This window comes from Gymnoscopelus microlampas, assembly GCF_963454915.1.
Source record: "Gymnoscopelus microlampas genome assembly, chromosome: 9".
In the NCBI taxonomy this organism is placed as follows: domain Eukaryota; kingdom Metazoa; phylum Chordata; class Actinopteri; order Myctophiformes; family Myctophidae; genus Gymnoscopelus; species Gymnoscopelus microlampas.
The window spans coordinates 1,243,452-1,271,132 of NC_139946.1; the positions used below are offsets into that span (position 1 = coordinate 1,243,452).

A 27,681-nucleotide genomic window follows, 5' to 3' on the forward strand; every position below is an offset into this window, starting at 1 on the left:
TAATAAAATGTTAATAGAGTAACAGCACAAAGGTTTAGCATCAAAATGTACAGCTTCAAAGTAAAAGTACTCTCCATTTTTTCCAAATGTGTCAGCTATCAGCTATTTTGAACACCCTAAGTCAGGGGTCTTCAACAGGGGGTCCGGGACCCCTAGGGGGTCCTCAGAGTTACTACAGGGAGGCCGCCATCTGCTATTTTTGGCAAAGAGGTATAGGTGTAGAGGGAAAGAAAGAGTAGACCAAGTAAAAAAAAAAAAAAAAAAATCTGAAACACAATTTTATACAATATAGAGGGGGTCCCTGCTTCATCTCTCTCTCAGCTAGGGGGTCCTTGGGCTGAAAACGTTGAAGACCCCTGCCCTAAGTATAAAATAGGAATGAATAAATTAATGAATGAAAAAAAAATAGATGGATGGATGGATGAATGAATGAAACAAATCCATAGCAATGCAAAAAAGGCTTTAGCTCCCCCAGCTGGTAGGAAAAAGACAACACAGCACAGCACAGCACAGCACAGCACAGCACAGCACAGCACAGCACAGCACGAATACAAGAAGACTCACCCCAAGGCAAACTCACCTCAACTGAAAAAGGAATACTCACCCCGGGGGTAGGAACACTCACCCCGGGGGGTGGGTAAACTCACCTCAGGACCTGAGAAAACTCACCCCGGAACACTCACCCCTCTACACCAAGTCTGTATGTTTAAAAAAGGCACATCTACCGGCTTGTGAGCTTTCCTTTTTCACAGAATGCTTTCATAATGAGACACGTTTAATCCATACTGGATTAAATTCTGTTTTTGAAGGTATAGAATTACCAAATTATGTTGTTCAATGATATTTTTGTGTTTAAAATATTGTCATCATTGTCCATGTAGACAGGAGGCAAGATTATATTGATTTCAGCAGAAAAGCCCAAAAATTGTAGAAACTGCTCTAAATATCAGGTTTACACATAAACTACAAGTTGCTGTTCACCATAACACAACACAAGAGGTCAAATGTAGGAATAGATCAGTTTATTTGACAAAAGAGGCAGTGTAAAACAACAGGTCAGAACACAGTTACAACAACATAACTGCATAGAAAAAATGGCCAAAAGTGCCTATCTGGGGAAAAAAATCAAATGTCAAATGTCAAAAATAGTAAAAAAGTTGCAGTGTGCTACTGAGGTGAGTTTTCTCAGGTCATGGGGTGAGTGTTCCTACCCCCGAAAATCTTGGGGGTGAGTTTTCCTACCTCTGGGGTGAGTCTTCCGGGGTGAGTATTCCTACCTCTGGGGTGAGTTGGTTTTGAGGTGAGTCTTCTTGATACCCACAGGACAACACAACACAGCACAACACAACATCACGTCGTCGCCGTCTGTCGTCCACTTATGAAATGGCAGTGTATAGACTCAAATCGTGAAAAGTAATTACATGAACATTTAAGTACAAACTAAATATTAGCAGATCTACAAGCTCAGCGTGTCGCGATGTGTGGTGTCATCGTTGTTTTTCAGTCTAAACATATATAATAGCCTAGAGTAGGCTGTATATTTTACATAATTGACACATTTTGACAACTTTGCCCAAAACAGGGATGCCATATGCTTAACCTATTTAGACCTGTTACACCTGTACGTAGTTACATCTTTCAAGCAGGGAACGCTTCTATGTCATTTTAGTTGTTGCTACATTGTCGGGCAGAAAACGTGTTTCCATAATTCTAACTTATTGTGTTTTTTTCGAAAATTAACGCCATACTTGATCATACTCCAGTGTCACACAAAAGCATCAAAGGTATAGCAGATCTACAAGGTTTGAGCTTGTAGATCAGCTACTTTTGCTATTTAAAAAAAATATCCTGAAAAGTAACAGCTTTGGACATAATGAGGTTTCCACAAGACAGAGACCATATATCAACTTTCTTTCTTTCTTTTTTTAGCGGCGCTATCCTCTCTATACCTAAAGGTATAGAGCGGATATTAGCCCTCTATACCTGGCTTTTGCGTCAACGTTCTGATTGGTCAGACACGTCAACAAAGTGATTGGTCAAGCTTCACGTGACACGTGGCTATAAACACATTATAATAAACACTTATTGATGACAAAATGTATCAAAGGCGCCGCTATACCTTCACACAGGTGTGATTTTTTTTTAAGGAGTTGTTCACCCAAAAAAATTACTTATTTTCTATCAATTATATACCCCATGAAGCCTTGAATTCATGGAGAGTTTTTTGTTTTTGACACATTCCTGAGCCAATAATTTGAGTCTATTTCCGGTAGGAGACGCTTTGAGTCTCCTATCGGATACATTAGGATCTTTCTTCTGTAATGAAATGATTGGCTTAGGAATGCAACAAAAATGAAAAAAATCTCCATGAATTCAATGCTTCATGGGGTGTGTAGATGTGAGTTATTGGGGGCTAGAAGAGCTACTGTAAATAATAATAAAGAAAGCGCCGGGTTATTGTGTAAAAAAAGACATATTTATCCACCGGACAGAATGCCCCCGGCCCCCGCCCACTGTAAAAAATATCATGAAAATTGCTGAAACTATTAGTAAATTTAAAAATTTTAACACTCGTCTTTTATTTACTTTAATTACAATCTAAAACATAAACCTTGGTTGTAAAAAAACAAAGTTGTCCTTTAAGAAAACTTTAATAGGTAGGATTTAGAAGGCGTTTTTTAGAATTGGGCTCAGGTCCCCATTTTTTTTTAACTCTATGCTCAGGTCTTAATGGGTTAATGTGGCTCACTCACGCACGCACACGCACACAAGACCACGCCCCCCTCTCTGAGCCCTCTCTCTCCTTCCACTGTAAACAAACCGCCAGTGCGCATGCGCGCGACGCTGTGCGTGTGGAATAATGGAGAACTATCTCTCCTATCCGGACTGATTTCTTTCTTTCTTGTGTTTACAAAACACTCCCCGCGGATTTAAAACTCATCTACATATACCTTAATATATGTGAAAACTTCCTCTTTTATCACGCCTGCAGGTAACACTTACTAATTACTTATTTATTGTTGTTGTTGTTTTTTTTAGCTCCATTCTTCTCTCTTAATCTGACCGAGCTAGGCTCTTTCCCTCCGCTTGTTGGAGCCTGGTTCCTATTCACTGCTCTGTGCGCACATCCGGTCTAGAGCCCGCCCGCGCCCTACGGTATCCGGTGACGTCCGCACATACGCAGCACACGAACATACACGGTCCGTTTCCGTATCCGGATATGCAAACCGTTTAGGGGGAATCGGCTCCCAGTCAAAAGTTGTATACTCGCGAGTGTTGCTCACTGGGGGGGGGGGGGAGCAGATCTACAAGCTGTCAACGCGTCGCGTCCGCGACGTGTTGACAGCTTGTAGATCTGCTCCCCCCCCCGCGACGCCGTCGTACCGCCGAAGTATAAACGGGGACTTGAGGAGGCAGCTGTCACATACAGTGTTGCCAGATTCTGTGAGAGAAACAAGCAACCAGGTCTAGGAAAACCAGCCCAAAAGAAGCGACTATGGGCCACCTCACATGAGCACTTTAACATATACATCAGCTATTTGAAAACAGCAGATCTACAAGCTCACAACGCGTCGCGATGCGACGCGTTGTGAGCTTGTAGATCGGCTATTTTCACATAAAATCTGGCAGGGAAATTATAATCTGGCAACCCTGGTCACATATGTCTGACGGCTGCGAAAAAACAACATTTAGATCCATTTGTATCAAATGTAATGGACTGATAATTAATAATTGCTTATGAATGACGACGATAATTGTTCACTAAGTGTTAATTATCTGGAAGCATTCACGGCGACAAAGTAACGGTAGTTACTAGTAAAAAAAAAGGCTAGCGTTAGCAGCAAACAGTGGTGGTAAAAGTACTCATATTTTTTTTACTTAAGTAAAAGTAACAATACTGCAATGTAGAAATACTCTGTTAAAACTGAAAGGTATATGTCCGGAATTTAAAAAAATCACTTGAGTTAAAGTACAAGTACAACAGTATTGGCATCAAAATATACTTAAAAGTACCAAAAGTAAAAGTACTATATGCAGGATATGTCCCATTTCACAAGTTTTCAAATGTATAAAATCAATACACATCTTTTGAGATCTGCAAGCTCACTATGAGCTTGTAGATCTGCTATGTTCAAATGGCCGAAATGTATAAGGCTGTATGTTTTTCAATAGTAGGCTAATCAAAATCTACAAAGTAGCCTAACTATTACTAGTTTTCAAATAATTGTATTGGAGTAAAATTACAATATTTGAGATGTAGTGGAGTAGAAGTAAAAGTACGTGTGGGAAATGGAAATACTCCACAAAAGTTAAAATGCCTCAAAATTGTACTTGAGTAAATGTACTCAGTTACTTTACACCAATGGCAGCTATAACCAAACAGTTTTTTTCCCCTCCCTTCTATTTTTTTCTGCCCCCCCCCCTCTCTAGGTGGAAACGGCCTGTCATTGGTCCCCGGCTTTGACGGACATGGACGTAGTCCAATTACAAAACGGCTACTTGATTTAATCCGACCTTTCGTCCAATCACAGCCGCCCACTGGGCGGGTCGACCTCGGTGATTCTGTAAATAAGGAACCAATTCATAATAATAATAATTATAATAATTATAATAATAACAATTCTAGTATTATGAGTAATATTATTATTATTATTAATAATAATAATAATAATAATAATAATAATAATAATAATGATAATAATAATAATAATGACACCAATAAACATTTTAAAATCGTGCCGGATAAAATGACTGGAATATTTTGTACAATATTTGTGAACCAAATAATGGTTCCATTCTCAGTACTGTCCTGTGTGTTCATTCACCTGGCAGACTGTAATGAATGAATGAATGATTTAACACTTCATCAAACCAATCAATTTCATTAGTTATAGTAGTATAATAAACATTGATCATCGATAATTCAATAAAGTAATAGATTATTAATCATCCCCATTTTAGGCTTGTCATAGGCGAAGAACTTCTAATAATAAGAAAAAGTCAAAATAGCCGATCTACAAACTCACAACACGTCACAATCTGACGCGTTGTGAGGTTGTAGATCTGCTATTTTAACTACTTCTGCTCTGCACCATATAAAAGCAAGTATTAAAGCAACACTATGTAACTTTCCTTTTCTCCCCTGGATTTGAACCCGGTTTCCTGCGCAAGTGCTGGATTCTTTTTTTTTACCATTGATCTAATCCAGGGGTCTTCAACAGGGGGGCCGGGACCGCTAGGGGGTCCTCAGAGCTACTATAGGGGGTCCGCCAAATCTTTGTGTGATAGGATTTAGTTTTTTTTTTACATTAACCACTTGAATCCTAGAATTCCTTTTCTGACGGGAACATTAGCCAAAAATAGCAGATCTACAAGCTCTCAACGCCTCGCACTGCGAGGCGTTGAGAGCTTGTAGATCGGCTATTTTTTGGCAAAGAGGCTATAGGTGTAGAGGGAAAAAATAGCAGACTAAGTAGAAAAAACAACTTTAATCTGAAACACAATTTTATACAATATAGAGTAGGGGGTCCCTGCTTCATCTCTCTCTCAGCTAGGGGGTCCTTGGCCTGAAAACGTTGAAGACCCCTGATCTAATGGAGCCCTGCTTGCTCAGGAGATACATTGAATCTTGACCATCAGGTAAAAAATGGTGTCAGATCCTGTGTCTAGGTGAGACATGACCTTTGACACAATCAAAATATCTCAAAAGAAGAGCAGGGAGACACAATATATAACCACCCCATTGTATAAGTTATATTGTATTAACAACTCTACCATACAGATTGGACAACATTACATTTTATTAATTAAAAAAAAAGTAGTGATGCTTTAATGAAGTATACCATAGTGCAGTGGTTCTCAAACTTTTTCGTGTCAAGGATCCCCAAATTGACACTTATTTGCCCGCGGACCCCCATTTGAAAAGATAAGCCAGGGACCCCCATAAGAGAAGATTGTTATGGCTCTAGCAGTGATTCTCAACCATATTAATTTCAAGGACCCCCAGTTTGACATGCATTAGGCTACGGACCCCCATTTAATGGCATTTCTAACTCTGGGACCCAATAACAATATAAATTGTTATATTGTAAAATCAATGTTAATTTAACTCTGAGAGTGTACAAATGGAACCATTTGTACACTCTCAGAGTTACAGACTCATAAGGGTCCATTTGGTTTATATCCATCATTTAGCCGGGGACCCCTGGAACCCCTCAAGTACCCCTGGAGGTCCCCGAACCCCACTTTGAGAACCAATGCCATAGTGCTTATGTGGTTAAAGTGATTTGTTGATATATACTTTCTTAATATAAAAAAGAAACACTTTCTCGACTATTTAATTCATGTAATCAATAGATTAATCGCTAAGAAAATAGTTGATAGTTAGAGCTCTTAACCGTTCTCTTCATTCATAAGCAATGTTGCCATGTCCGTTTATGACAAGTTATTATATATTATAACGTAGCGACTTTGGGCTTGTTTATTCATGTTTTAACTCGTGGTTATTTGGGGCTTGTTTCTAAAGTGTAGCGTTTCTAATGTTGTTAAAACCAGTGATTCTTAAACATGTTCATGTCCTGGACCCCCTAATTAATATGTATTATTTGTATTTGGACATCTGAAAATATATATATATATATATATTTGCCAGGGACACTCCTACACGATTAGTGTTGTTAAAACGTTTCAAAAACATTCCACATTTTTGTCAAGATTATTTTTTTATAGCAGACCTACAAGCTCACAATGTGTTGCACCGCAACATTTTCTTTAGACCTGGCTGGGTGCTCCAATAGAAAAGCACAGAATACTGTGTATGGGTTGGCAATAGGCTCTATGCACAACAGCCCTATTATCACTTCCTTCCCAGGTGTTACCAATGATACTAATGAAGGCTCTGTTCCATTTAGTGTAGCACAGTGGTTTCCACGACCCCCATAACTCTGAGAGTGTACAAATGGAACCAAATGGCATTTGGTTCCATTTGTACACGCTCAGAGTTACACACCTGTAAGGGGCCATTTGGAAACCCATGAGGGTCCCTGGACCCCAACTGTAGACCCACTGGTGTAACAGAGTGTTTCCAGTGAGCCAACATGCACAATATCAGCACCCTGACTCTGTTTGACCAGAATGGAACAGAGCCTTCATTAGTATCATTGGTAACACCTGTGAATGTCTTCATAATATGGCTGCTGTGAATAGAGCCTATCAGGAGAGCACAGGATACCATGTATAAACTCTAAAATCTAAATGACACAGATGCCTTTGAATGGGATAAACAAGTGACATTGGAAGGGATGAAATAAATAAGCATATAAATGATCTTTGTGGGGTTCTCTGTTCTGATTGGGTGAATTTGCTATCCCGACCTGAACATATACTTTCCGTTTACTAAAGAGCTATTTTTGTTCCCAGCCTTCACTCATCTGTGAAGAGAAAAGCCTGGTCACGGCCTAAAGCAGAGCGTGTCTATAGAGGCGGGACTTCCGCTTTTCCGCAAAGTCTTAAGGAAATGTGTTAAGTCAACAATAAAAAAATACATCTATTAGTTTACCCCATTAAGACCGATTCTACAAATGTCCTAAATCAGTAGTTCTCAAACCTTTTCATGCCAAGGATCCCCAAATTGATATATACTGTATTTCGCTGCGGACCCTTCATCTGAAAATGTTGTGCCAGGGACCCCCAGAAGAGAAGAATTGTGTTAAAAGATAGATTCAAAATTATTCAATATTTTTGGGGAAATTCAAACACTTTTTTTTCTAAAAAATGTTCAAAAATAGCAAGATGTACATTACAAGCTGTCAGTGAGCTTGTAGATCGTGATGTGATATGTGACGTGATCATGTGACGTGTACCTTCAACAGTGCGCAGATCAACCGGGCCAGGATGACCTCTGACACGGCCCCCAAGGTCATGACCTTCACCCCCTCCAAGGAGGAGTTCAAGGACTTTCCTCGCTACATCGCCTACATGGAGTCTCAGGGCGCACACAGGGCAGGAATGGCCAAGGTGAGGAGGATATGGATAATAACTTTTTTTATTTAAAGGGATTGTAGGCAACATATTTATATATATATATATATATTTCCCCTCAGCCACTATATAATGATGCTGGGGTGTTTTCCTGCATTGAAACACAGTCCTCTTTCTGAAATCCGTATTTTCCTACTATTTATGTTTTGACATCCGGGTATCCGGGACGTAAATGAAACGCACGCATGTGCGTGTCCGTGCCTGTGTGAACTGTTCGGGTGAAACCGAATGGGACCGAGTGCAGCCGACAAAAATGCAACGAGCCGCCATTGTTTTCTGTATAGGCAGTTTATACTTACTATACTCTCAAACTTCTTTTTTGAGGCACGGAATTTACTTTTAAGATATCGTTTGGATAGAATTTAGTTGTTTAACTTCATATATGTGGTCAATTTATCATGAAAGAGCCTATTTAAAAATAAAAATTCAGAGAACCGGCAGGGGCGGGCAGTAACACGCATTGTATCCGAATAAAGCAATTTTTGAAAAATCGTGACAATTTGTGCAAATCTTTGAATATATGTATATTTTTAAAGTGAACATTTGCAAATCTTTGCTTCTGGAGGATTGTACAAATGTCTTCTAAATCCTAACTGTTGTTTTTTGAGAAAACAATTGCTATATATATCAGTGGTTCTCAAACTTTTTCATTTCAAGGACCCCCAAAATTATATGTATTTGGCCACGGACCCCCATCTGAAAATATTTTCTTCCAGGGAGTCGGGACCCCCAGAAGCAAAGATTTGAGTTAAAGATGTATATATTCAAAGATTTGCACACATTTTCACACCTTAAAAAAAAAAAAGGCAGATCTACAAGCTGCGCAGGGCACTCGGTTCCGCGCTATGAGCTTGTATATCTGCTATTTTTTAATAGCCGAAGAAATCTAAAGTGAAATAGATGCGTTCCAGGTCTTAATGGGTTAACTTAAAACAGTGGGTCTCAAAGTGGGGTCCAGGGACCCTCGGGGGTTCCTGGAGGGGGGGGTTCCAAATGGACCCTTCCAGGTCTGTAACTCTCTGTTGAAATCAAAGTTTGAGAACCACTGATTCTCTATGACATCTGACCATGTGTCCTCTTAATTGTTTTTCCAGGTGATTCCCCCTAAAGACTGGAAGCCCAGGAAGAGTTACGAGGACATTGGTGACCTGGTGATTCCCGCTCCCATCCAGCAGGTGGTCACGGGCCAGTCGGGTCTCTTCACGCAGTACAACATCCAGAAGAAACCCATGACCGTTCAGGAGTTCCGCAAGACCTCCGGCCTGGACAAGTTAGTCCTCCCACAGTCAAATGACAGAACCCTTGTATCTCAATTTTCCAACTTTTCATGTTTTCTTTCCCTAAATTAACCTTTGGCTATTCAAAAATAGCAGATATACAATAAAAAAAAAAATAGCAGATCTACAAGCTCATAGCATGCATGGCACTCGGTGCCGCGCCATGCTATGAGCTTGTAGATCTGCTATTTTTTGAAAAATCTTGAACATGTGCAAATATTTGAATATATATATTATATATAATTATATTTTAAAGGGAACATTTGTAACTCAAATCTTTGCTTCACAGGGGTCCCTGGAACGAAATATTTGGAGATGGGGGTCCGCGGCCAAATACATATCATTTTGGGGGTCCTTGACATGAAAAAGTTTGAGCACCACTGATATTATAGCAACATACGTTTTTCAGAAAACTGTTAGGATGTAGAAGACATTTGTAGAATCCCCCAGAAGCAAAGATTTGAGTACAAATGTTTGCTTTAAATATATATATATATATATATTCAAACATTTGCACACATTTTCAAGATTTAAAAAGAATAGCAGATCTTCAAGCTCACTCAGTGACACGCTATGAGCTTGTAGATGTGCTAGTTTCGAATAAACAAAGAAATCTAAAAATGACGCAGATTCTTTCCCGGTCTAAATGGGTTAATAGTCCTGACGTCACTCGCTCTTCCCCATGGGTCGCGGAAGTCATTTCTCCTTGGAAAATAACATTGGGTCATCTTAGAATCGTCTCATATACGAATTGTGGCCGAAAAATAAGCACATTTTCTCAGTGATATGGGCTCTATTCACAGCAGCCATATTATGAAGACATTCACAGGTGTTACCAATGATACTAATGAAGGCTCTGTTCCATTCTGGTCAAACAGAGTCAGGGTGCTGATATTGTGCATGTTGGCTCACTGGAAACACTCTTTTACACCAGTGGGTCTACAGTTGGGTTCCAGGGACCCTCATGGGCTTCCAAATGGCCCCTTATAGGTGTGTAACTCTGAGAGTGTACAAATGGAACCAAATGGACCCGTAGAGTTATGGGGTCGTGGAAACCACAGTGCTACACTAAATAGAACAGAGCCTTCATTAGTATCATTGGTAACACCTGGGAAGGAAGTGATAATAAGGCTGCTGTGCATGGAGCCTATTGTCAATGAGGTGGCTCTGTATAGACGGGTTTCCGAGCGACGTCATCACAGAGCAGAATGCGCAATCTGCGCATGCCTGGGGGAAAGGCGCGTTCGAAAATACAGCCCTGAGCGGCAGTGAGCGCACTGGCCAATACAAACTAATAGGCGAGTGTGCTCCGGTGCGTAATTTCCAAACGCACCCATAGGCTTACCCCTTCCTCTGCGCGGTCATATCCTCTCAATGTTTACAAACATGAAACCCGTCTATTGTTTGTCACTGAGATTTGATTACTGTCTGTTTCTGGCGAAAATTGAATACATTCGGCGGCGGTAACGTTAGCGTTTTCTCGCCGCCAGTCGATGCTTCATATCCATATGAGTCAAACGACCGCCGGGCTCATTTGTTTATTTTTGGAACCCAGTTCTTATATGCCACGATATTAAACACGTCTATGGGAATTCAGAATGGGGGGGGGGGGGGGGGGGAACGGCACCCAAGTAGGATGCGTAAAGTACGTCAGACTCTATTTCTTTGTGCAACAGTGGCACGCAAAAATAGCAAAAAAATTGTTATAGGTTTTATAACGAAAAAACATCACATGGATGCACCTGGGACGTATCATCAGTTTTGTAGCCTGGGGTCATAGGATGTTTCGGGTCTCGCAACATACACCCTCACCCAGGTGACCCAGCCAGGGTTGATCAAGCCCCGACTTACGTCCCAGGTAGCTACCCACGGTCAGTCCTAAATAGGGAAAGACAGGGCCACTCAATACGCTTGTCCGAAACTACTCTGCCAGGAATGGGGGAGAGCGGAGGCTCTGGCACGTGGAGGGGCTAGGCTCTGTGGATGGCCTCCTGGCCGGGCTCCTCCTCCGTCTCACCAGGTCCAGGACCTGAGCGTTGCACCAGACTCCCCCGCTCCAAACATTTCATTCTGGTGTGATGGTGTCTTGGCCCGCGGTGGTACTGCAGGCTCCCTTTGCGTCTTGCTTGAATGGTCCTCCTAAAGGCCTCACCGTGGATTTGTTGGGCTTCTTCCTCACGGAAGACACAGACTGGGGCGCCAACCCAAACTGCTCCCGGATGCCGTCTACATTCCGGCTGTCACCCGTCTCTCTTATAGATATTGAACCAATTAACACGAGCTTGTGACTAAATAATAACTACATTGGATCCACGCAAACACATGTTTCCACCTGACATTAATAGTATGCATTTTGACACAGGTATGATTTAGAGCTGCAACCTTCTATTATTTATTTAGTGATTATTTTATTGATTCATTTTTTTAAATATTTGTTCATAATATAATATATTTATTAATTATGTATCAATGAGTGCATGTGAAAACAAACACAAATATGTATACAAACTGACTAAATAGGTTGGTCTGATGAACCACTTGACGCCAGTTTTATACCTACTGTATGTTGAGCAAAACTAGCGGACATAGCGGATCTACAAGCCCACAACGCATCATCACATTGTGAAATAACATGGTTGTCGTTGACGGATGTGAACCAAGAGTATGTAGGGTTTAAGTTTTTGTTTGTAGCATGACATGTGAGTGACGGTCACATATTGTCCCCGCTAGGTTCTGTCATCCTCGCTATGCAGACTTTGAGGAGCTGGAGAGAAAGTTCTGGAAGAGCCTGACCTTCAACCCCCCCCTGTATGGGGCAGACGTCAGCGGGAGCCTTTACGATGCGGTGAGGGGTCTTTGTTCACTCTCTGATTACGTCATCAAAAGCCTTCATGATGATTCACACAGCAGTTTACAGTACCACAGTAGAACTGGGCAATTAACCGAAAATAATAGCGAAACTAAACGAATATTTAGAACTAATATCGACTTAATCTTGCTCATGTAGGTTAATCGAATGAGAAGCAGTTTTTATTTTTATTTCTTGTACAGTATATCAACAAATCGACACTAAAAAATCTAAAGCAGTGATTACACTTATTTTAACAAAAATCACTTGCCATAACCGTAATCGTGCCAAACGTTTGAAATAATTTTGATATTGTTTTGAAGTCATACCGCCCGCCATAGTACACTTTTGACCAGTGACCACACGGCTCAATATGACTAGAAAAAAGACCACTCTTCGGAGCGGTGATCTCCACCAGACCTGGTTGCCTACCCAGGGCTGTGTCAGTCGTGGCGCCCACTATGGGCAGAAGTGAAAGCGCTTTTCAACATGCAATTCCTACAGATGTGCCACTTCAAAACTTCACACGTTACTGTTCTTTCCCTGAAAGTGGCCTGAAAAGGCATGTTTTCCTCCCTGTTCTGCCCTTAAAATTGCACTGTTTTGCCCCTGAAAAGAAGTTGTCACTAAACCCCCCCGTTTTTCCCTTCAACAGACACCCATATGCATGAGAACAAAAGAATGTGTGTTGAGAAGGTGTCAGACTCATTATGAGGCGAAAGGTGATTTGAAGAGTTGCTCAAATTAATTAGCATCATAAAAGCAGTGATCATCAAAATAATTCATCATTTTAAATGCCCTTCTTTGTCCCTCTTATTGCCCTGGGAATCCCCTGAAAATTTACTGTCTTGGCGATGGCAGGACATGTGAAGTTTTGAAGTGGCACATCTGTATATGAGTATGATTGGATGTGCTGTTATCTAGCTCAGTGGTTCCCAAACATTTTAGCTCGAGACCCAAAAGAGAAATTGGATGTCTCACGGGGATCCAAACTACTGAAAATAGCCGAACTACAAGCTCACAACACGTTGCGAAACGACGTGTTGTGAGCTTGTAGATCTGCTATTTTCACTAATTCTTTCACTACTTCCCTATAATTAATGGAGAGAAAAAAATGTATGAAAATATTAAGAAAATATTATGAAAATTTGGGATTTCATGTTTTTTTTTAATCTTTTTTAATCTTTTGCAATAATAATAATTCAAAACAAAATGTCGGAAACAAAAAAAATAAAGGTTGCGACCCATAAAAATTGGTTCGCGACCCACTGTTTGGGATCTAGCTCACTGGTTCTCAAAGTGGGGCACGGGGACCCCTAGGGGTTCCAAGGTTGTTCCAAGGGGTCCCCAGCAAAATGTGTTAATATAGCAGTTTTCACCACGTTAACCCCTACAAGCTCACAATGCGTCCCATTGTGGCATGTTGTGAGTTTGTAGAACGTCTATTTAAAAAAAAGAAAACTACCGCCCAATAGGCTCTATGCACAGCAGCCATATTGGGAATGAATTGGGCCCCTTCCACACTAAAGGAAGTACTTCACAGGTGTGAAGGAAGTGAAGGAAGTACTTCACAGGTGTTACCAATGATACTAATTAAGGCTCTGTTCCATTTAGTGTGGCACAGTGGTTGTCTTATTTTCAAGGACGCCCATAACTCTGAGAGTGTACAAATGGAAGGGTCCATTTGGTTCCATTTGTACACTCAGAGTTACACACCCACCATAAGGGGCCATTTGGGAACCAAAATGGACTGTTTCTAGTGAGCCAACATGCACGATATCAGCACCCTGGCCAGAATGGAACAGAGCCTTCATTAGTATCATTGGTAACACCTGTGAAGGAAGTAAGAAGAGGCCCAATTTCTTTCCAATATGGCTGCTGTGCATAGAGCCTATTCCCTGTGTAGTAGTCTCGCGTTACCAGACTGTTGCCTCCCACAATTTACAAATGTTTCCGGCATACAGTCTGGGACTCGGAAGCTCTGATAATGTGTAAGGGGAAAGTGAATGCCCCTCCCCTACCAATTTCTATTCATTCTTAAGAACAGCAACTCTACACGTTGAAAAAGGGAGGTTGCCGACAGATTCGGCTGCAGAGCTCTGAGTCTGCCTTGAGAGATTAGCTCTAGTCTAAAGCATGAATGAGCCTTAACCCTGTGGCCTGTGTGTAAACTCATTGTCAGGGTGTGACGGAGTGGAACATGGCTCGTCTCCACACCATCCTGGACATGGCGGAGGGCAAGAAGGGCGTGAACACGCCGCACCTGTTCTTTGGCATGTGGAAGAGTGCGTTCGCCTGGCACACTGAAGACATGGACCTGTACAACATCACCTACCTGCACTACGGAGAACCCAAGTCATGGTAGAAATCACATCTTTACACATCAGAATCTTTTTTCTTTTTCTTTTTCTTTTTATCCTTTTTTTTTGTCGTAATGCCAATTAACCTATTAATACCTGGAACGCATCTGTGTCACTTTAGATTTCTTTGGCTATTTTTGAAAAATCTTGAAACATTTTTTTGTTGTTTTTTTTTGGAAAAAACTGTTAGGATTTAGATTTTTTTAAAGAATCGCCTCAGGTCTTAATGGGTTAATTCCTCCCCACACACATTTCTGTATGTTGTCACTGCTGTTGTATCCTACTGACTCGCATGCCAGTGAGGAGCCCCCATCGGGATTGGATTCACTTTTTGAGGAATCGGATAATCGAGAAGCGGGTTTTCTTTGGAAACAGCAGATCTTTGCGATTATTGCGGTTGCTCCAATGCAGCACCTCACGTCATTTCATCTAACACGATCACATGCCTAGCAGATGTAAATACTGAACTGAGACGGTTTAATTTGCAGTGGTGACAAACGGTTGTGATATGTCTAAGAAGACACATTATATACAGCAGGGGTCTTCAACGTTTTCAGGCCAAGGACCCCCTAGCTGAGAGAGAGATGAAGCAGGGACCCCCAATATATCGTATAAAATTGTGTTTCAGATTAAACTGTTTTTGTTTACCTGGTCTGCTCTTTTTCCCCCTCTACACCTCTTTGCCAAAAATAGCCGATCTACAAGCTCACAACGCCTCGCAGCGCGAGGCGTTGTGAGCTTGTAGATCTGCTATTTTTGGCTAAAGTTCTCCTCAGAAAAGGGATGTTAGGGTTCAAGTGGTTAAGGTAAAAAAAAAAAAAGATTTGGCAGACCCCCTGTAGTAACTCTGAGGATCCCCTAGGGGTCCCGGACCCCCTGTTGAAGACCTCTGATATACAGTATTCTTGCCACATATCTACAAGCCTCGGCTGTCCAACGCACCATCTGTTGTTTGGGCCGGTCTCCGTGACAAAAGTCCATTCATTCTCGTCACGTTTCCTTGTAGACTTGTGAGCGACTCCCGCCATTCCAGTGCCGTTCCACTCGGACAGCAGCGATCCAGATGAATATCAAACATGTTTGATAAAATTGTCAGAATGGCCCTGACTGTCCTGTGAGCAACTCAGGAGGCTTAAGATTGGATCTTTGAACCGCTCACACTAGAGGATAATCATGCCTGCCAATGTCATTCATCACCTGCCACGTTTGCTTGTCATTTCAAGCCCAGTGTGTAGTTCAGGGGTGATGCAACTTTGATGATGGAGAGGGCCACCATATTTCCACACTCACTCCAGAGGGCCACATTGCATATACTGTCGGGCAGACACCTCTTATCTCCGTATTTTTACTTTTTTCGTAAATTAATTCACCATACTATGTCGTATAAAAGTAGCAAAAATAGCCGATCTACAAGCTCAAAACGTGTCGCAGTGCAATTGTTTGATTGTTGATTGTTTTTGATGCCGTTTTTGAATTGGAATCCTTAAAAGTATTTATTTTATTTTATTAAAATTTGTTTTTGTTATACTTAACATGTTTTTGTTAACTTTATGTTTTTTTTTTAAACTAAATTTTTATCCCACAATTTTGTAACCCTATTTTTTACACCCAGTGCCAATTGTCTACGTAATCCTGGGCACTACCTTCCCTCTGCCAACCTAGGGAGGCCAGGGCCGAGCTCATGCCTCCTTCAGTGCATGAGAGCCAACTGACCTTCTTGTCACCTGATAGGGGGGAGTTTCCCCGGTACGTAGCGCGTGGAAGGAACACGTCATTCCAACCAGTTCCCTTCCCCTCCATCAGGCGCCCCGGCTGGCCAGGGGGAGGCAGTATAGTGACCAGGATTACTGCATGTTTTTGTGAGGGTACCTACCCTAGGAGACACGGGGAGAACATGCAAACTCCACACAGAAAGGCCCTTTCGCCTTGTTAACTTTATGAACTTAAATACAAATACATTGGACGTAAAAAGACAATAGAATTGTAATACTAGTCATTTAAGCTGCTAATACAGACTGAAGTAATTAAAGCGGGTCATGTTTGCATGTTTGGAATTGTATCAGTATTCCGATATTAACCTGCGGGCCGCATTAAGTGAAGGTGGGGGACGCATGTGGTCCCCGGGCCGCCAGTTTCCCATGTATGGTGTAGGTGATGTCAGAATACAAGTTATGCATACTAGTCAGCTGTGTGTGTGAAGACTAGGACTGGAACTTATTGTAGTTTCTGTTTTCTTTTCAGGTACATTGTCCCTCCTGAACATGGGAAACGTCTGGAACGGCTGGCTAGAGGTATGACTTTGGTTTGATCATCGTCACACACTTGTTGTTTTACGAGGATAATGTTTCACAAAGATCCCTTTGTAGGGCTGTCAACGACCATGACATTGTACTTGACCATCAATTGTCACACAAATAATTGCGATTAAGGGGTTAATTGTGTTTTTGGTATTGAGCATTGGAACATCTTAACACATTGGCTGCCAGAATTATTTATTTATTTTCTACAGTAGACTGCCAGACTTTTTCAATGAAAAAAAAAAAGTACTCAGGAGCCGAGATACAGAATTTTTAAGTTTTAAGTTAACAAGGAAGTGGATGGGAGTTTAAATCTTCGAAAAATCATATCTCCTTGGTCTTTGGGTCAAATTGCAAAAAAAAAAAAAAAAAGTTTTATTTTTATTTTTTAAATAGAACGCAGATCTGCGTCTTTGGCAGCGTGCGTTCTAAGGACGCAATAGAACGCAGATCTGCGTTTTTGGCAGCCAATGTGTTATACAATACTGTCCAACCCAGATTTGGCACAAACAAGGGAATGAACTCGTTCTCATGCTATGCAACAAAAATGTGGAATGCCCTACCAAAAGGAGTAAAGGAGTGTATAAAACCCTACTCACTTTCAAAACTGCCCTAAAAAACGCCTTCAGGAGGCTGCAATTCCAAACTGGCCCCTGTCAACGTCTTAACCTACCCCCCCCCCCCCACCATACTCCTGTTTATTGTACATATTTCTTGTTTTTCATACCAGTAACCTTTAAGCTGATTGTATGACGTTCTGCATAGTAGTGTACATTTGTCTGTTTTCTTAAATGTCATCATGATTTGAGTGCGTGGGGATCTCATTTTAAATAAGCCATTGTGCTTTCATGAGCGATCCACTTTAGGATCAAGGATAAAGTATTCAATCAATCAATTAAACAAACAATCAATCAATCACAAATTACATTTCTGTTTGGCTTTTAGGCTTCATAAACAAAAGTGCACAGGGCACATATGACAACTAACTGACATAATAATATCTTTGTACTTTCCAAAACAGTAACCATACCCTAAAACGTGCGTCACAATGCGACACTTTGTGAACTTGTAGATCGGCTATATCCACTATTTTTGGAAACTATTTGAGCATTTTTCAACATGGAAGCGATTATGATGATTATATGATTATGCAAAATAATTGTGATTATCTCATATAATTGTGATTAGGCGATTATGTAAAAATTGTGACAGGCCTATCCCATAGATATAAACTAGTTCTAAGAAGATGAATGTTTCAAATGTTATTATAGAAACCTTTTTACTGTTATGTGAGATACTGTAGGAATATTATGACAACGACAGCCTGACTGATATATGGTCTGTGGACATCATCACAGTATACCGATGTGTCACGATTTCTAACCACTTTCAGCCTGCCGTCCCCAACTTGGGCATGTCATTAATTGTTCAAAGATTATCAAAATGTTTTTCAAAAATAGCACAAAAAAACACAGCATATCTACAAGCTTGTAGATTGGCTGTTTTCACTGCACTTTGTATGACAAACTATATGAGGCTTATGTGGTTAAACTTTTTAAATCACACAGTGGGGAAGAAGAAGAAGTCAGTTGTAATGCTGGTGGCTTCTTGCTGTTGAACTCCAGCTGTTGGAAAGTACTTTACTGCCATCTAGTGTCCGTTCTTTTAACTGCAGTGTAAGGCTCTTCATAGCAAAACAACTTTAGATTTTAAAGTCATGAAACTATTGTTACTCATTCTGATAAATCAATCGTTTTCTTTTCTGATTTCGATGGATTTTCTTGGCACCTCTACTCCATAATATATGTGTGAATTAATGACAAATTGAGGCGAAAAGGGGGGAAAGTGCAAGAAATTCAAAATGACCTTGTGGTTCCCTTGTTTTCCCGTGCAGGGTTCTTCCCAGGGAACGCTCAGGGTTGTGAGGCCTTTCTCCGCCATAAGATGACCCTGATGTCACCCTCCATCCTGAAGAAATATGGCGTCCCGTATGAGAAGGTGACCTCTTGTTCCTTATGACCTAACCCTGACCCCTGAGCCTAACCATACACCACTCTGTGTGTGTGTGTGTGTGTGTGTGTGTGTGTGTGTGTGTGTGTGTGTGTGTGTGTGTGTGTGTGTGTGTGTGTGTGTGTGTGTGTGTGTGTGTATCATCTCTTTGACTCGTGATCAAACGTGATTCTCAAACATTTTAAATATTCATTAGACCATTGGTTCTCAAAGTGGGGTCCGGGGACCCCCAGGCGTCCTTGAGGGAGTTCCAGGGGGTCCCCAGCAAAATGTGTGAAAATAGCATCGCAGTAGTTTTAACCTTTTATACTTTGGCTATTCAAAAATAGCAGATATACAAGCTCATAGGGCGGCACCGAGTGCCGCCCTATTTATTTATTTTATTTAACCTTTATTTCACCAGAGAAATCACATTGAGACTAGTGTCTCTTTTACAAGTGTGCCCTGGCCAAGAGAAGAGGCAAATAAAATGTTACACAGCTCTGCCAGTAACGACAATACAGGACATAACAAAACAAAGACAAACATGACATCCGTAATACCAAAGACCTACTACCAATAGCACCAATACAGACTATTTAAAATACTAATAACAACAATACATCATAAAACTAATAAACTAATATAAGACTAAGATCACAGCAATTGCTACTTGTCAAAGCAGGAGCAATGGTTGGAGAATGTGCCCATGGCAATCCTCTTAAAAGACACTAGAGGGATCAATGAAGCCAATTTTAATCTGGTCTGTAGATCGTTCCATGACCAAGGCCCAAAAAACGCAAGGGTTTTTTTCCCTGCCTCAGATTTAGTAGTGGGTACGACATAGCGCATCCAGGCATTCGATCTGAGGTTAAGCGAATTTTGGACAAGATTAAATTTTGAACAAATGTACGAGGGGGAATTTCCAAGAATGGCTTTATATATAAAAGTGTACCAATGTAGCAACCTGCGAGATGCTAAGGAGGACCACCCTACTAGGGAATACAGAATACAATGATGTGTCCTATAGGTGGAGCTGGTAATGAACCTCAACGCAGCATGATAAAGGGGATCAAGTCTACCCAATATTGAGGGACAGGCGAATCGATACACAATGTCGCCATAGTCGAGTTGCGACATAAACAGGCCAGTGACCAGCCTTTTCCTTGAAGCAAAAGAAAAACAGGACTTCATTCTATAAAAGAAGCTTACTGTGAATTTTAACTTCTTAATCAACGCTTCAATGTGATGATTGAAGTTTAACTTGTTATCCAACCAAATTCCCAGATATTTGTAAAGCACCACCCATTTGATGGTTACTCCTTCCAAGGTGGTGATATTTGGGGGGATAATGTCAGCTCTATTTGGAGTAAATAGCATGGCCTTGGTTTTTTGGCCGTTTAATAGCAATTTGCTATTTACCAATTCATGCTGCAATGAGACAAAATCTGAGGCCAAGTTTGAAACTGCTACATCAAAAGAAGGAGCACAAGAGTACAGAATTGTGTCATCGGCATACATATGATACTTACAATGCTTAGATTGACTACAAATATGATTGACATACAAGAGAAAAAGCAATGGACCAAGAATGGAACCTTGGGGGACTCCTTTCTCAAGGGTGATGGAATCAGAAATGGTATCACCAAATTTGACACACTGTGTGCGGCCAACTAAATAGTTTTTGAACCAACCAAGCACATTTTGGCAAAAACCAGCTTTAGAAAGGACCTTGAGCAGTACGTGAGGATCCACGGTGTCGAAGGCCTTACTCAAATCAATGAATAAGGCCGCACAAAAAGATTTCTTACCCAGGGCTGCCCTGATGTCGTCGATAACATTAAGGCATGCCGTTACAGTGCTATGTTTTGCTCTAAAACCTGACTGCATGGGGTTCAAAATAGAGTATGAATCAAGAAAAACCTTTACCTGATTTGATACTTGGCCCTCTAAGATCTTTGCCAAGGTGGAAAGGTTAGAAATGGGCCTGTAATTGTTTACATCACAAGGATCGCCAGCCTTGAGAAGAGGGGAAACATTTGCTTGTTTCCACTCTTCAGGTAGACTTTGAGTGGCTAAGGAGATATTGAACATATCAGTGACAGGTTGAGCAATGATAGCCGATGATAATTTTAGGAAAAAAGGGTCAAGGCCGTCTGGGCCTGCAGATTTTTTAGGGTCTAAGGTAGACAGGGCGTGTAGAACATCCGATACCAGGATGGGAGAAAAGTCAAAAACAGAAACAGAAACAACAGATGAGTCAACGTTATCATCATGGGCGTCTTGATGAGGAGCATTGGCAATTTGCTCATCAAAAATGTGTCCCGCCCTTTTAAAATGCGAATTGAAAGCATTTGACATGATTTTTTTATCAGAAATAAAGGACTCGCCCACCCGAATCTTAGGCGGGGGGCCTGCTGCTCCTTTCTGTTGCAGGGATTTGACTACTCTCCAGAAGGTACAATGATTGCTAGAGGTATCAGTAGTGAGAGATAAATAATGTTCCGATCTTAACTTCCTGGTGAGGACCGTACATTTATTTCTCAAGACACGAAACAGAAGCCAATCATGACTTGAATTAGACTTTCTTGCAAGTGACCATTGTCTATTACTTTCATGAATCAGATCAGCCAGGTCCCTAGAGAACCAGGGATTTGCACGGTTCTTAATTCTGATTTTTTTGAGAGGTGCATGTTTATTCATCAGGTAGAGAAACTGTTTGTGAAAGAACCGAAAGGCCTCATCCATTGATGGAATTAAGGACATGCGAAACCAATCAACTGCAGCCAAATCATGAAGAAAGGCTTGTTCAGAGAAGTGTTTAAAGCAGCGCCTGATGACAGTCAGGCCTTTGGTTTTGGGCAGCTTAGTGTTTCTGACACATGCAATAGCACAGTGGTCACTCAAGTCATTTGCAAACACACCAATTGAGGCATATTTGTGCGGTGCATTTGTTAGAATAATATCAATCAAAGTGTCACCATCCGGTCTGGCAGGGTTTAATCTAGTGGGGCTATGGATGATCTGTGTTAAATTTAGGGAATCACATTGCTGTTTAAAACTAGCAGATTTATCAGTCAACCAATCCCAATTCAGATCAGCGAGAAGGGCAATCTCGGAACTAGTACACTTAGAAATTAAGTCTACTAGGTTTCCCATAGCTTCACTAGATGCAGAAGGAGGCCTATAACAGCAGATAATAGTCAAAGGAGAGTTAGCCACAACTATCTGGACGGCTAAAAATTCAAACTGCCTAGGTATAGTTACAGAATGAAGAACAGACCCTTGAAATCTATCAGAGATGTACAGAGCAACTCCCCCACATCTGCCTTTACGATCGGTTCTATAGATATTATAGCCAGGCACACGAACCACATTATCAGTAGTGCCAGGTTTTAACCAGGTTTCTGAAACCGCGACCACATCAGGCTTGGCTATTTCAAACCAACAACGAAAAGAGGGCAATTTAGGCACCAGGCTTCTAGCATTAAAATGGAGGAAGCCTAGGCCATGTCTACAGCTAAAATCATGGGGGGTAGACAACATTGGTAGGGCCTCAAAGAGGGGGTCCGGTCCAGGATTAATGTGTACATTACCTGAGATAAACAGCATTAGTAAAATCAACAACCTTGTTGATGTTCTCCTAAACACTGAAACAACACCAGGGGCTCTGGAGGAAGACATGCAAGAGTGAGCAGTACAACAGGGATCGCGCCATAATCCAAGAATCACCATATCCAAAGCAGGCTGAGAAAAGCAATTCAGAGAAACACGTTTACATGGTCTTTGTGGCCAAAGTACATTTTCCAGAAATCCGGATGTAACGCGTGTTTTACCAGCAGTGTTTAGGTTCGAGTGTGGCAAAGAAGTGGTGTTACCCAGATGGAGAGTGTCCAGTGACATGAGACCCATGCCCAACGAGACAATCAACACAGCCAACATATTGCAAGGCAACATGTTAAACATTTCACCACAGGGCATACACAATACAATGAAAACAAAAACAAAAACAGCCACAGAATATTATGCACAACGTTCAATGAAGCATGTAGCATAAACAATGAAATGAAAACAAAACAAAACAACCACAGAATGTTTTGAGTTGTGTATTGTGCGACCAACCATGCGCCGTACTGGAGAAGGAGGAGGAGAACTGTAATCCAACAGCAACAGCCGAGGAGGCGACGAGGGGAAACGGAGAACGGGCCGAATCCGAGGTACAGAAACTGTTCAATCCGTGGAAGAGAAGCAGGGCAGAGGCTGGAGGCCTCGCAATTCGACAGGCTATGTAGCACAGTAGAGCGGCGAGATTAGCGTGCCATCTAAACTAGCATGCCAACACGAGGACGCCGGCAACAACAACAGTGCTCGCCGTCGCAGAAGCCAGAGATAGATGAGAGACGAGACCGCCGCACAAGCCAACCTGGAGGCGCCGTTTATATCCACACATCCACCGCAGTCCCTCCTCACAAAGCCCGAGAAGAGGCAGGACGCAGAGCCACGGATCAGCAGGGCAGGCGAGCCCTCCAAGCAGCAGCAGCAGAGCAGATCCGGCGCAGAATCACCGTTGATAGCGAGATCACGGCCGCCGAGTAGCCGCGAGGAGAAACGCTATAATTGTACTAGCGTTTTTGCCACAACCAGCGGTGGTATAAACACTGTGTCTAGTGAGCAGCACAAGCTACGATGAGCTAGAGTTGCCACCCAGGGTGATCCCAGCACTCAAGGCCAACCAGACAGGAACGGAGCAGACATTCCAGGGGACACCCTGGCCTCACAGACACAGCCCCTCGGTTGAAGTGTAATAGCGTCGTACACCGGGTCAAAGCCGGCAGACACCAGGCGGATTGTGGAACAAGCTTCTCAGAGGTAGACTATCCACTATTTCCTAAACTTCAGCTAAAATAAATCCCAGGATATCACGCTAACACCGAACTATATTTAAAATGTCACTAAAAAGAAGCAACAATAAAATTCGCGAGGCATAGATGACTTAAAAACATAGAAACATAAAACCTAGCAGAGCATGTCACATTCGTGCCGCCATCTTGGATCCTGATCCATCAATCAAGCACCTATGAGCTTGTAGATCTGCTATTTTTGAAAAATATTGAAGATTTGTGCAAATCTTTGAATATATTTATTTTAAAGCGAACATTTTAACACAAATCTTTGCTTCTGGGGGGTCCATGGCACAACATATTTTCAGATGGGGGTCCCCGGCCAAATATATATCAATTTGGGGATCCCTGGCATGGAATAGTTTGAGAAGCACTGCATTAGACCATGGACCCCCATTTCATACTTTTTTTTTTTTTTCTTCTTTTTTTTTATCTCTCCCAATCTACACTGTATACTCCTCAGTGTTAATTTAACTTAGGGGTGTACAAATGGAACCAGATGGACTCGTAAGGGTCCATTTGGTTTCATCGGGTGGTGTTAAGTGTATTGCTCATGTACACCTTAACTCATTCAGTGCCAAGCACATAAAAAAAATATTGCCCATAGTGCCAGCGGTTTTTCGATTTTCTTACCTTTTCAAGTAGTCCCAGAATATCTATAAGAAAAGTCATTGCGACCTCCCGTTCGTTATACGTTGTTGAAAATAGCATGTCTCGCAAAAAATACATAGTAAAACACAGGAGCCGAGATACAGGATTTTTCCCAATTACTTTAAACAGCAAGTCAATGGAGCAGTAAAATATTTTTTTTTTAAACTCAAAAACACGTCAAACACGTCATTGGCACCTAGCCTGGTAAACCCCCCTCCCTTCGGAAAATCTCATTTCCATTTGATTCCAGGAAGGAGTCTGGCCTGAAGGCTTGTATGGGCGTTTCTAGCCCGTTCACCAAATGGACGAGCCTATCAGCGTCGTCGCTCATCGTTCTGTGATTGACAGCGAAAGTTGGCCAATCAGGTGGCGAGTTCGAGTGAGCCCGAATGGAACCGAGTGCAGCCTGAGTGCACCAAAAACGAACGGCAGCCATCTTTTTTGACCGCAGTGTTTTCTACTCTCTTTTTAACTTCAAAACGCTCTCAAACTTCTATTTTGAGGCACGGAATTTACTTTAAAGATATCGTTTGGATAGAATTTAGTTGTTTAACTTCATATATGTGGTCAATTAATCATGACAGAGCCTATTTAAAGATAAAAATGTAGAGAACCGGCAGGGGCGGGCAGTGACACGCATGTATCCGAATAAGGCAACCTATTTTGGGCATGGCCGTCTCAAAAGTCCCGTTGCGTCACATTAGTCTGGAGGTGGTAAAAATGCACTGGCTGAAGGGGAACACTGCTGATTGGCTGAAGGGGTTGTCAGTCAACGGTATTACTCCCGCCCAACTCCAGCCCACAGCCAAATTGCAGAATGGGCGATCATGCCAGACTCACTCCTGAAATAAATTACAAATAAGGTTTCCCGGAGGGAGGGTTTACCAGGCTAATTGGCACCCAGGGCCTATGGGGAAAAACACGTCAAACATGCCATTGGTACTGAATGAGTTAACACATCAAGCCAGGGCTGGGAATCAAACTTGGAACCTTTTTTGTTTCCCAAACAGCCTAAAGGCAGGTGTTGTCCAATGTAAAACTCGAGTCACTTTCTGACTTGCCTACGTAATTGAACTACGAGTCAAATTGGAAGCTGGCCAGACTGATTAGCGAAGTGAGAAAAAACATCAACAGCTGAACGTATTGAATCAGGCTGGATCCCAGGCTACTCTTGGACCCCCTCAAGGACCCCTGGGGGACCAGAGACCCCACGTTAAGAACCATAACTCAACTGTGTGTGTGTGGATCAGCTCTTTGACTCATTGTTTTGTGGTTTTGGTCTTCAGGTGACCCAGGAGGCGCGTCAGTTCATCGTGACGTTTCCGTTTGGTTATCACGCCGGCTTCAACCACGGGTTCAACTGTGCAGAGTCCACCAACTTTGCCACTCAGCGATGGATCGACTACGGCAAGCAAGTCACACTGGTACGCACCATTTTAGAGTTATGTGTGGGTCTGGGCAATGTATCCATCATTATTTCACTTTTTACGACCACATCCATGTCGGCAATTATGCAGCCATTCTAGGGTTGGGCGATATGACTTCAAATTAATATCACCATTATTAACCCATTAAGACCTGAGGCGATTCTTAAAAAAATCTAAATCCTAACAGTTTTTGGAAAAAAATCTAAACATCAAAAATCAAAAATCGCAGATCTACAAGCTCATAGCGCGGCACTCGGTGCCGCGCTATGAGCTTGTATATATCTGCTATTTTTGAATAGCCAAAGAAATCTAAAGTGACACAGATGCGTTCCAAGGTCTTAAAGGGTTAAAAAATCCTGCCTCGATCACAATTAATGACCGATTGCATTTTTTTTCCTTTTTTTAAATATTGAAAATAGCCGATCCACAAGATCACAACGCGTCGCACTCGCATCGTGACACGTTGTGAGCTTGTAGATCTTTTTGTACGCCACCATTGTACAACGAAGTTTAATACAGGTTTAAGTGCTTAATCAGACGAATCGATTTAGTCGATCATAAAAAAAGATTGTAATTTCTTTCGATCAATTCGTCGACATAAGCGTGAGCCGTTGTGAGCTTGTAGATCGGCTAATTTGGCTAATGTTCCCCTCGGAATAAGGATGCTAAGGTTCAAGTGGTTAATGTCAAAATAAAAAGTTCCTATCACACAAAGATTTGGCAGCCCCCCCTGTAGTAACTCTGAGGACCCCCTAGGGCATTGGTTCTCAAAGTGGGGTCCGAGGACCCCCAGGGGTCCTTGAGGGAGTTCCAGGGGTCCCCAGCTAAATGATAGATTAGGCACCAAATGGACCCTTATGGGTCTGCAACTCTGAGAGTGTACAAATGGAATCAAATGGACCCGAACGGGTCCACTTGGTTGCATTTGTACACTCTCAGTTAAAGTTAGAGTTAAATTCACATAGATTTTACAATATAAATTGCGGTCCAAGTGATAGAAATGCCATTAAATGGGGGTCTGTAGCCCTAATGCATGTCAAACTGGGGTTTAAAATGGTTGAGAATCACTGCTAGAGCTGTAAAAAAAATCTTCTCTTATGGGGGTACCTGGCATATCTTTTGAAATGGGGGCTAATAAGTGTCAATTTGGGGGTCCTTGACATGAAAAAGTTTGAGAACCACTGCCCTAGGGGTCCCGGAACCCCCTGTTGAAGACCCATACGCTACTCTGTCTGAAATGTGGTCTCCGTCTGGCGCAGTGCACGTGTCGCCAGGACATCGTAAAGATCTCCATGGACGCGTTTGTGCGCAAGTACCAGCCCCATCGCTACAAGCTGTGGAAGGCGGGCAAAGACCACGCCCCCATCGACCACGCCGCGCCCACGCCGGAGGCGGCCGAGTACCTGCGGCCAGCGGATGAGGACCTGAAGGAGAACCCCAAGGGCATAGTGACTAACACCCAGCATGACACGCGGTCAGTACTTTTGACACGCCACCGTGTTTACTTGAACCGTGTGTGTGTGTGCGTGTGTGCGTGTGTGTGTGTGTGTGTGTGTGTGTGTGTGTGTGTGTGTGTGTGTGTGTGTGTGTGTGTGTGGGGTCCGAACTTAAATAAATGAAAAAAATAAATCCTCACCCCAGCCCAGCCAGTGGGGTGTTCCTAAATCTCCCATGATGCACTTCACGGGCAAGCCTGGAACGCTCTTTCGGTCTATGTATGGTTAACCACATGGACCCTAGCATCTATATTCTGGTCTATGTATGGTTAACCACATGGACCCTAGCATCTATATTCTGGTCTATGTATGGTTAACCACATGGACCCTAGCATCTATATTCTGGTCTATGTATGGTTAACCACATGGACCCTAGCATCTATATTCTGGTCTAT

At 42.1% G+C, this 27,681-nt stretch overlaps 1 protein-coding gene across 2 annotated transcripts in view; it reads left to right on the forward strand.

Annotated features, from left to right (window-relative positions):
* The first annotated feature begins 2,866 nt into the window (after positions 1 to 2,866).
* The window catches only part of kdm4aa (lysine (K)-specific demethylase 4A-a), a 52,671-nt gene continuing 27,856 nt past the window's right edge, over positions 2,867 to 27,681 (forward strand). For both annotated transcript variants that reach the window (XM_084066332.1, XM_084066333.1), the window contains exons 1-9: positions 2,867 to 2,992; positions 7,872 to 8,016; positions 9,135 to 9,310; positions 12,048 to 12,162; positions 14,348 to 14,526; positions 16,767 to 16,816; positions 18,717 to 18,820; positions 25,650 to 25,787; positions 27,050 to 27,264. In XM_084066332.1, coding sequence (XP_083922458.1) covers positions 7,894 to 8,016; positions 9,135 to 9,310; positions 12,048 to 12,162; positions 14,348 to 14,526; positions 16,767 to 16,816; positions 18,717 to 18,820; positions 25,650 to 25,787; positions 27,050 to 27,264 — 1,100 coding nt within the window. In that variant the 5' untranslated portion in view covers positions 2,867 to 2,992; positions 7,872 to 7,893. The remainder of the gene's footprint in view (positions 2,993 to 7,871; positions 8,017 to 9,134; positions 9,311 to 12,047; positions 12,163 to 14,347; positions 14,527 to 16,766; positions 16,817 to 18,716; positions 18,821 to 25,649; positions 25,788 to 27,049; positions 27,265 to 27,681) is intronic.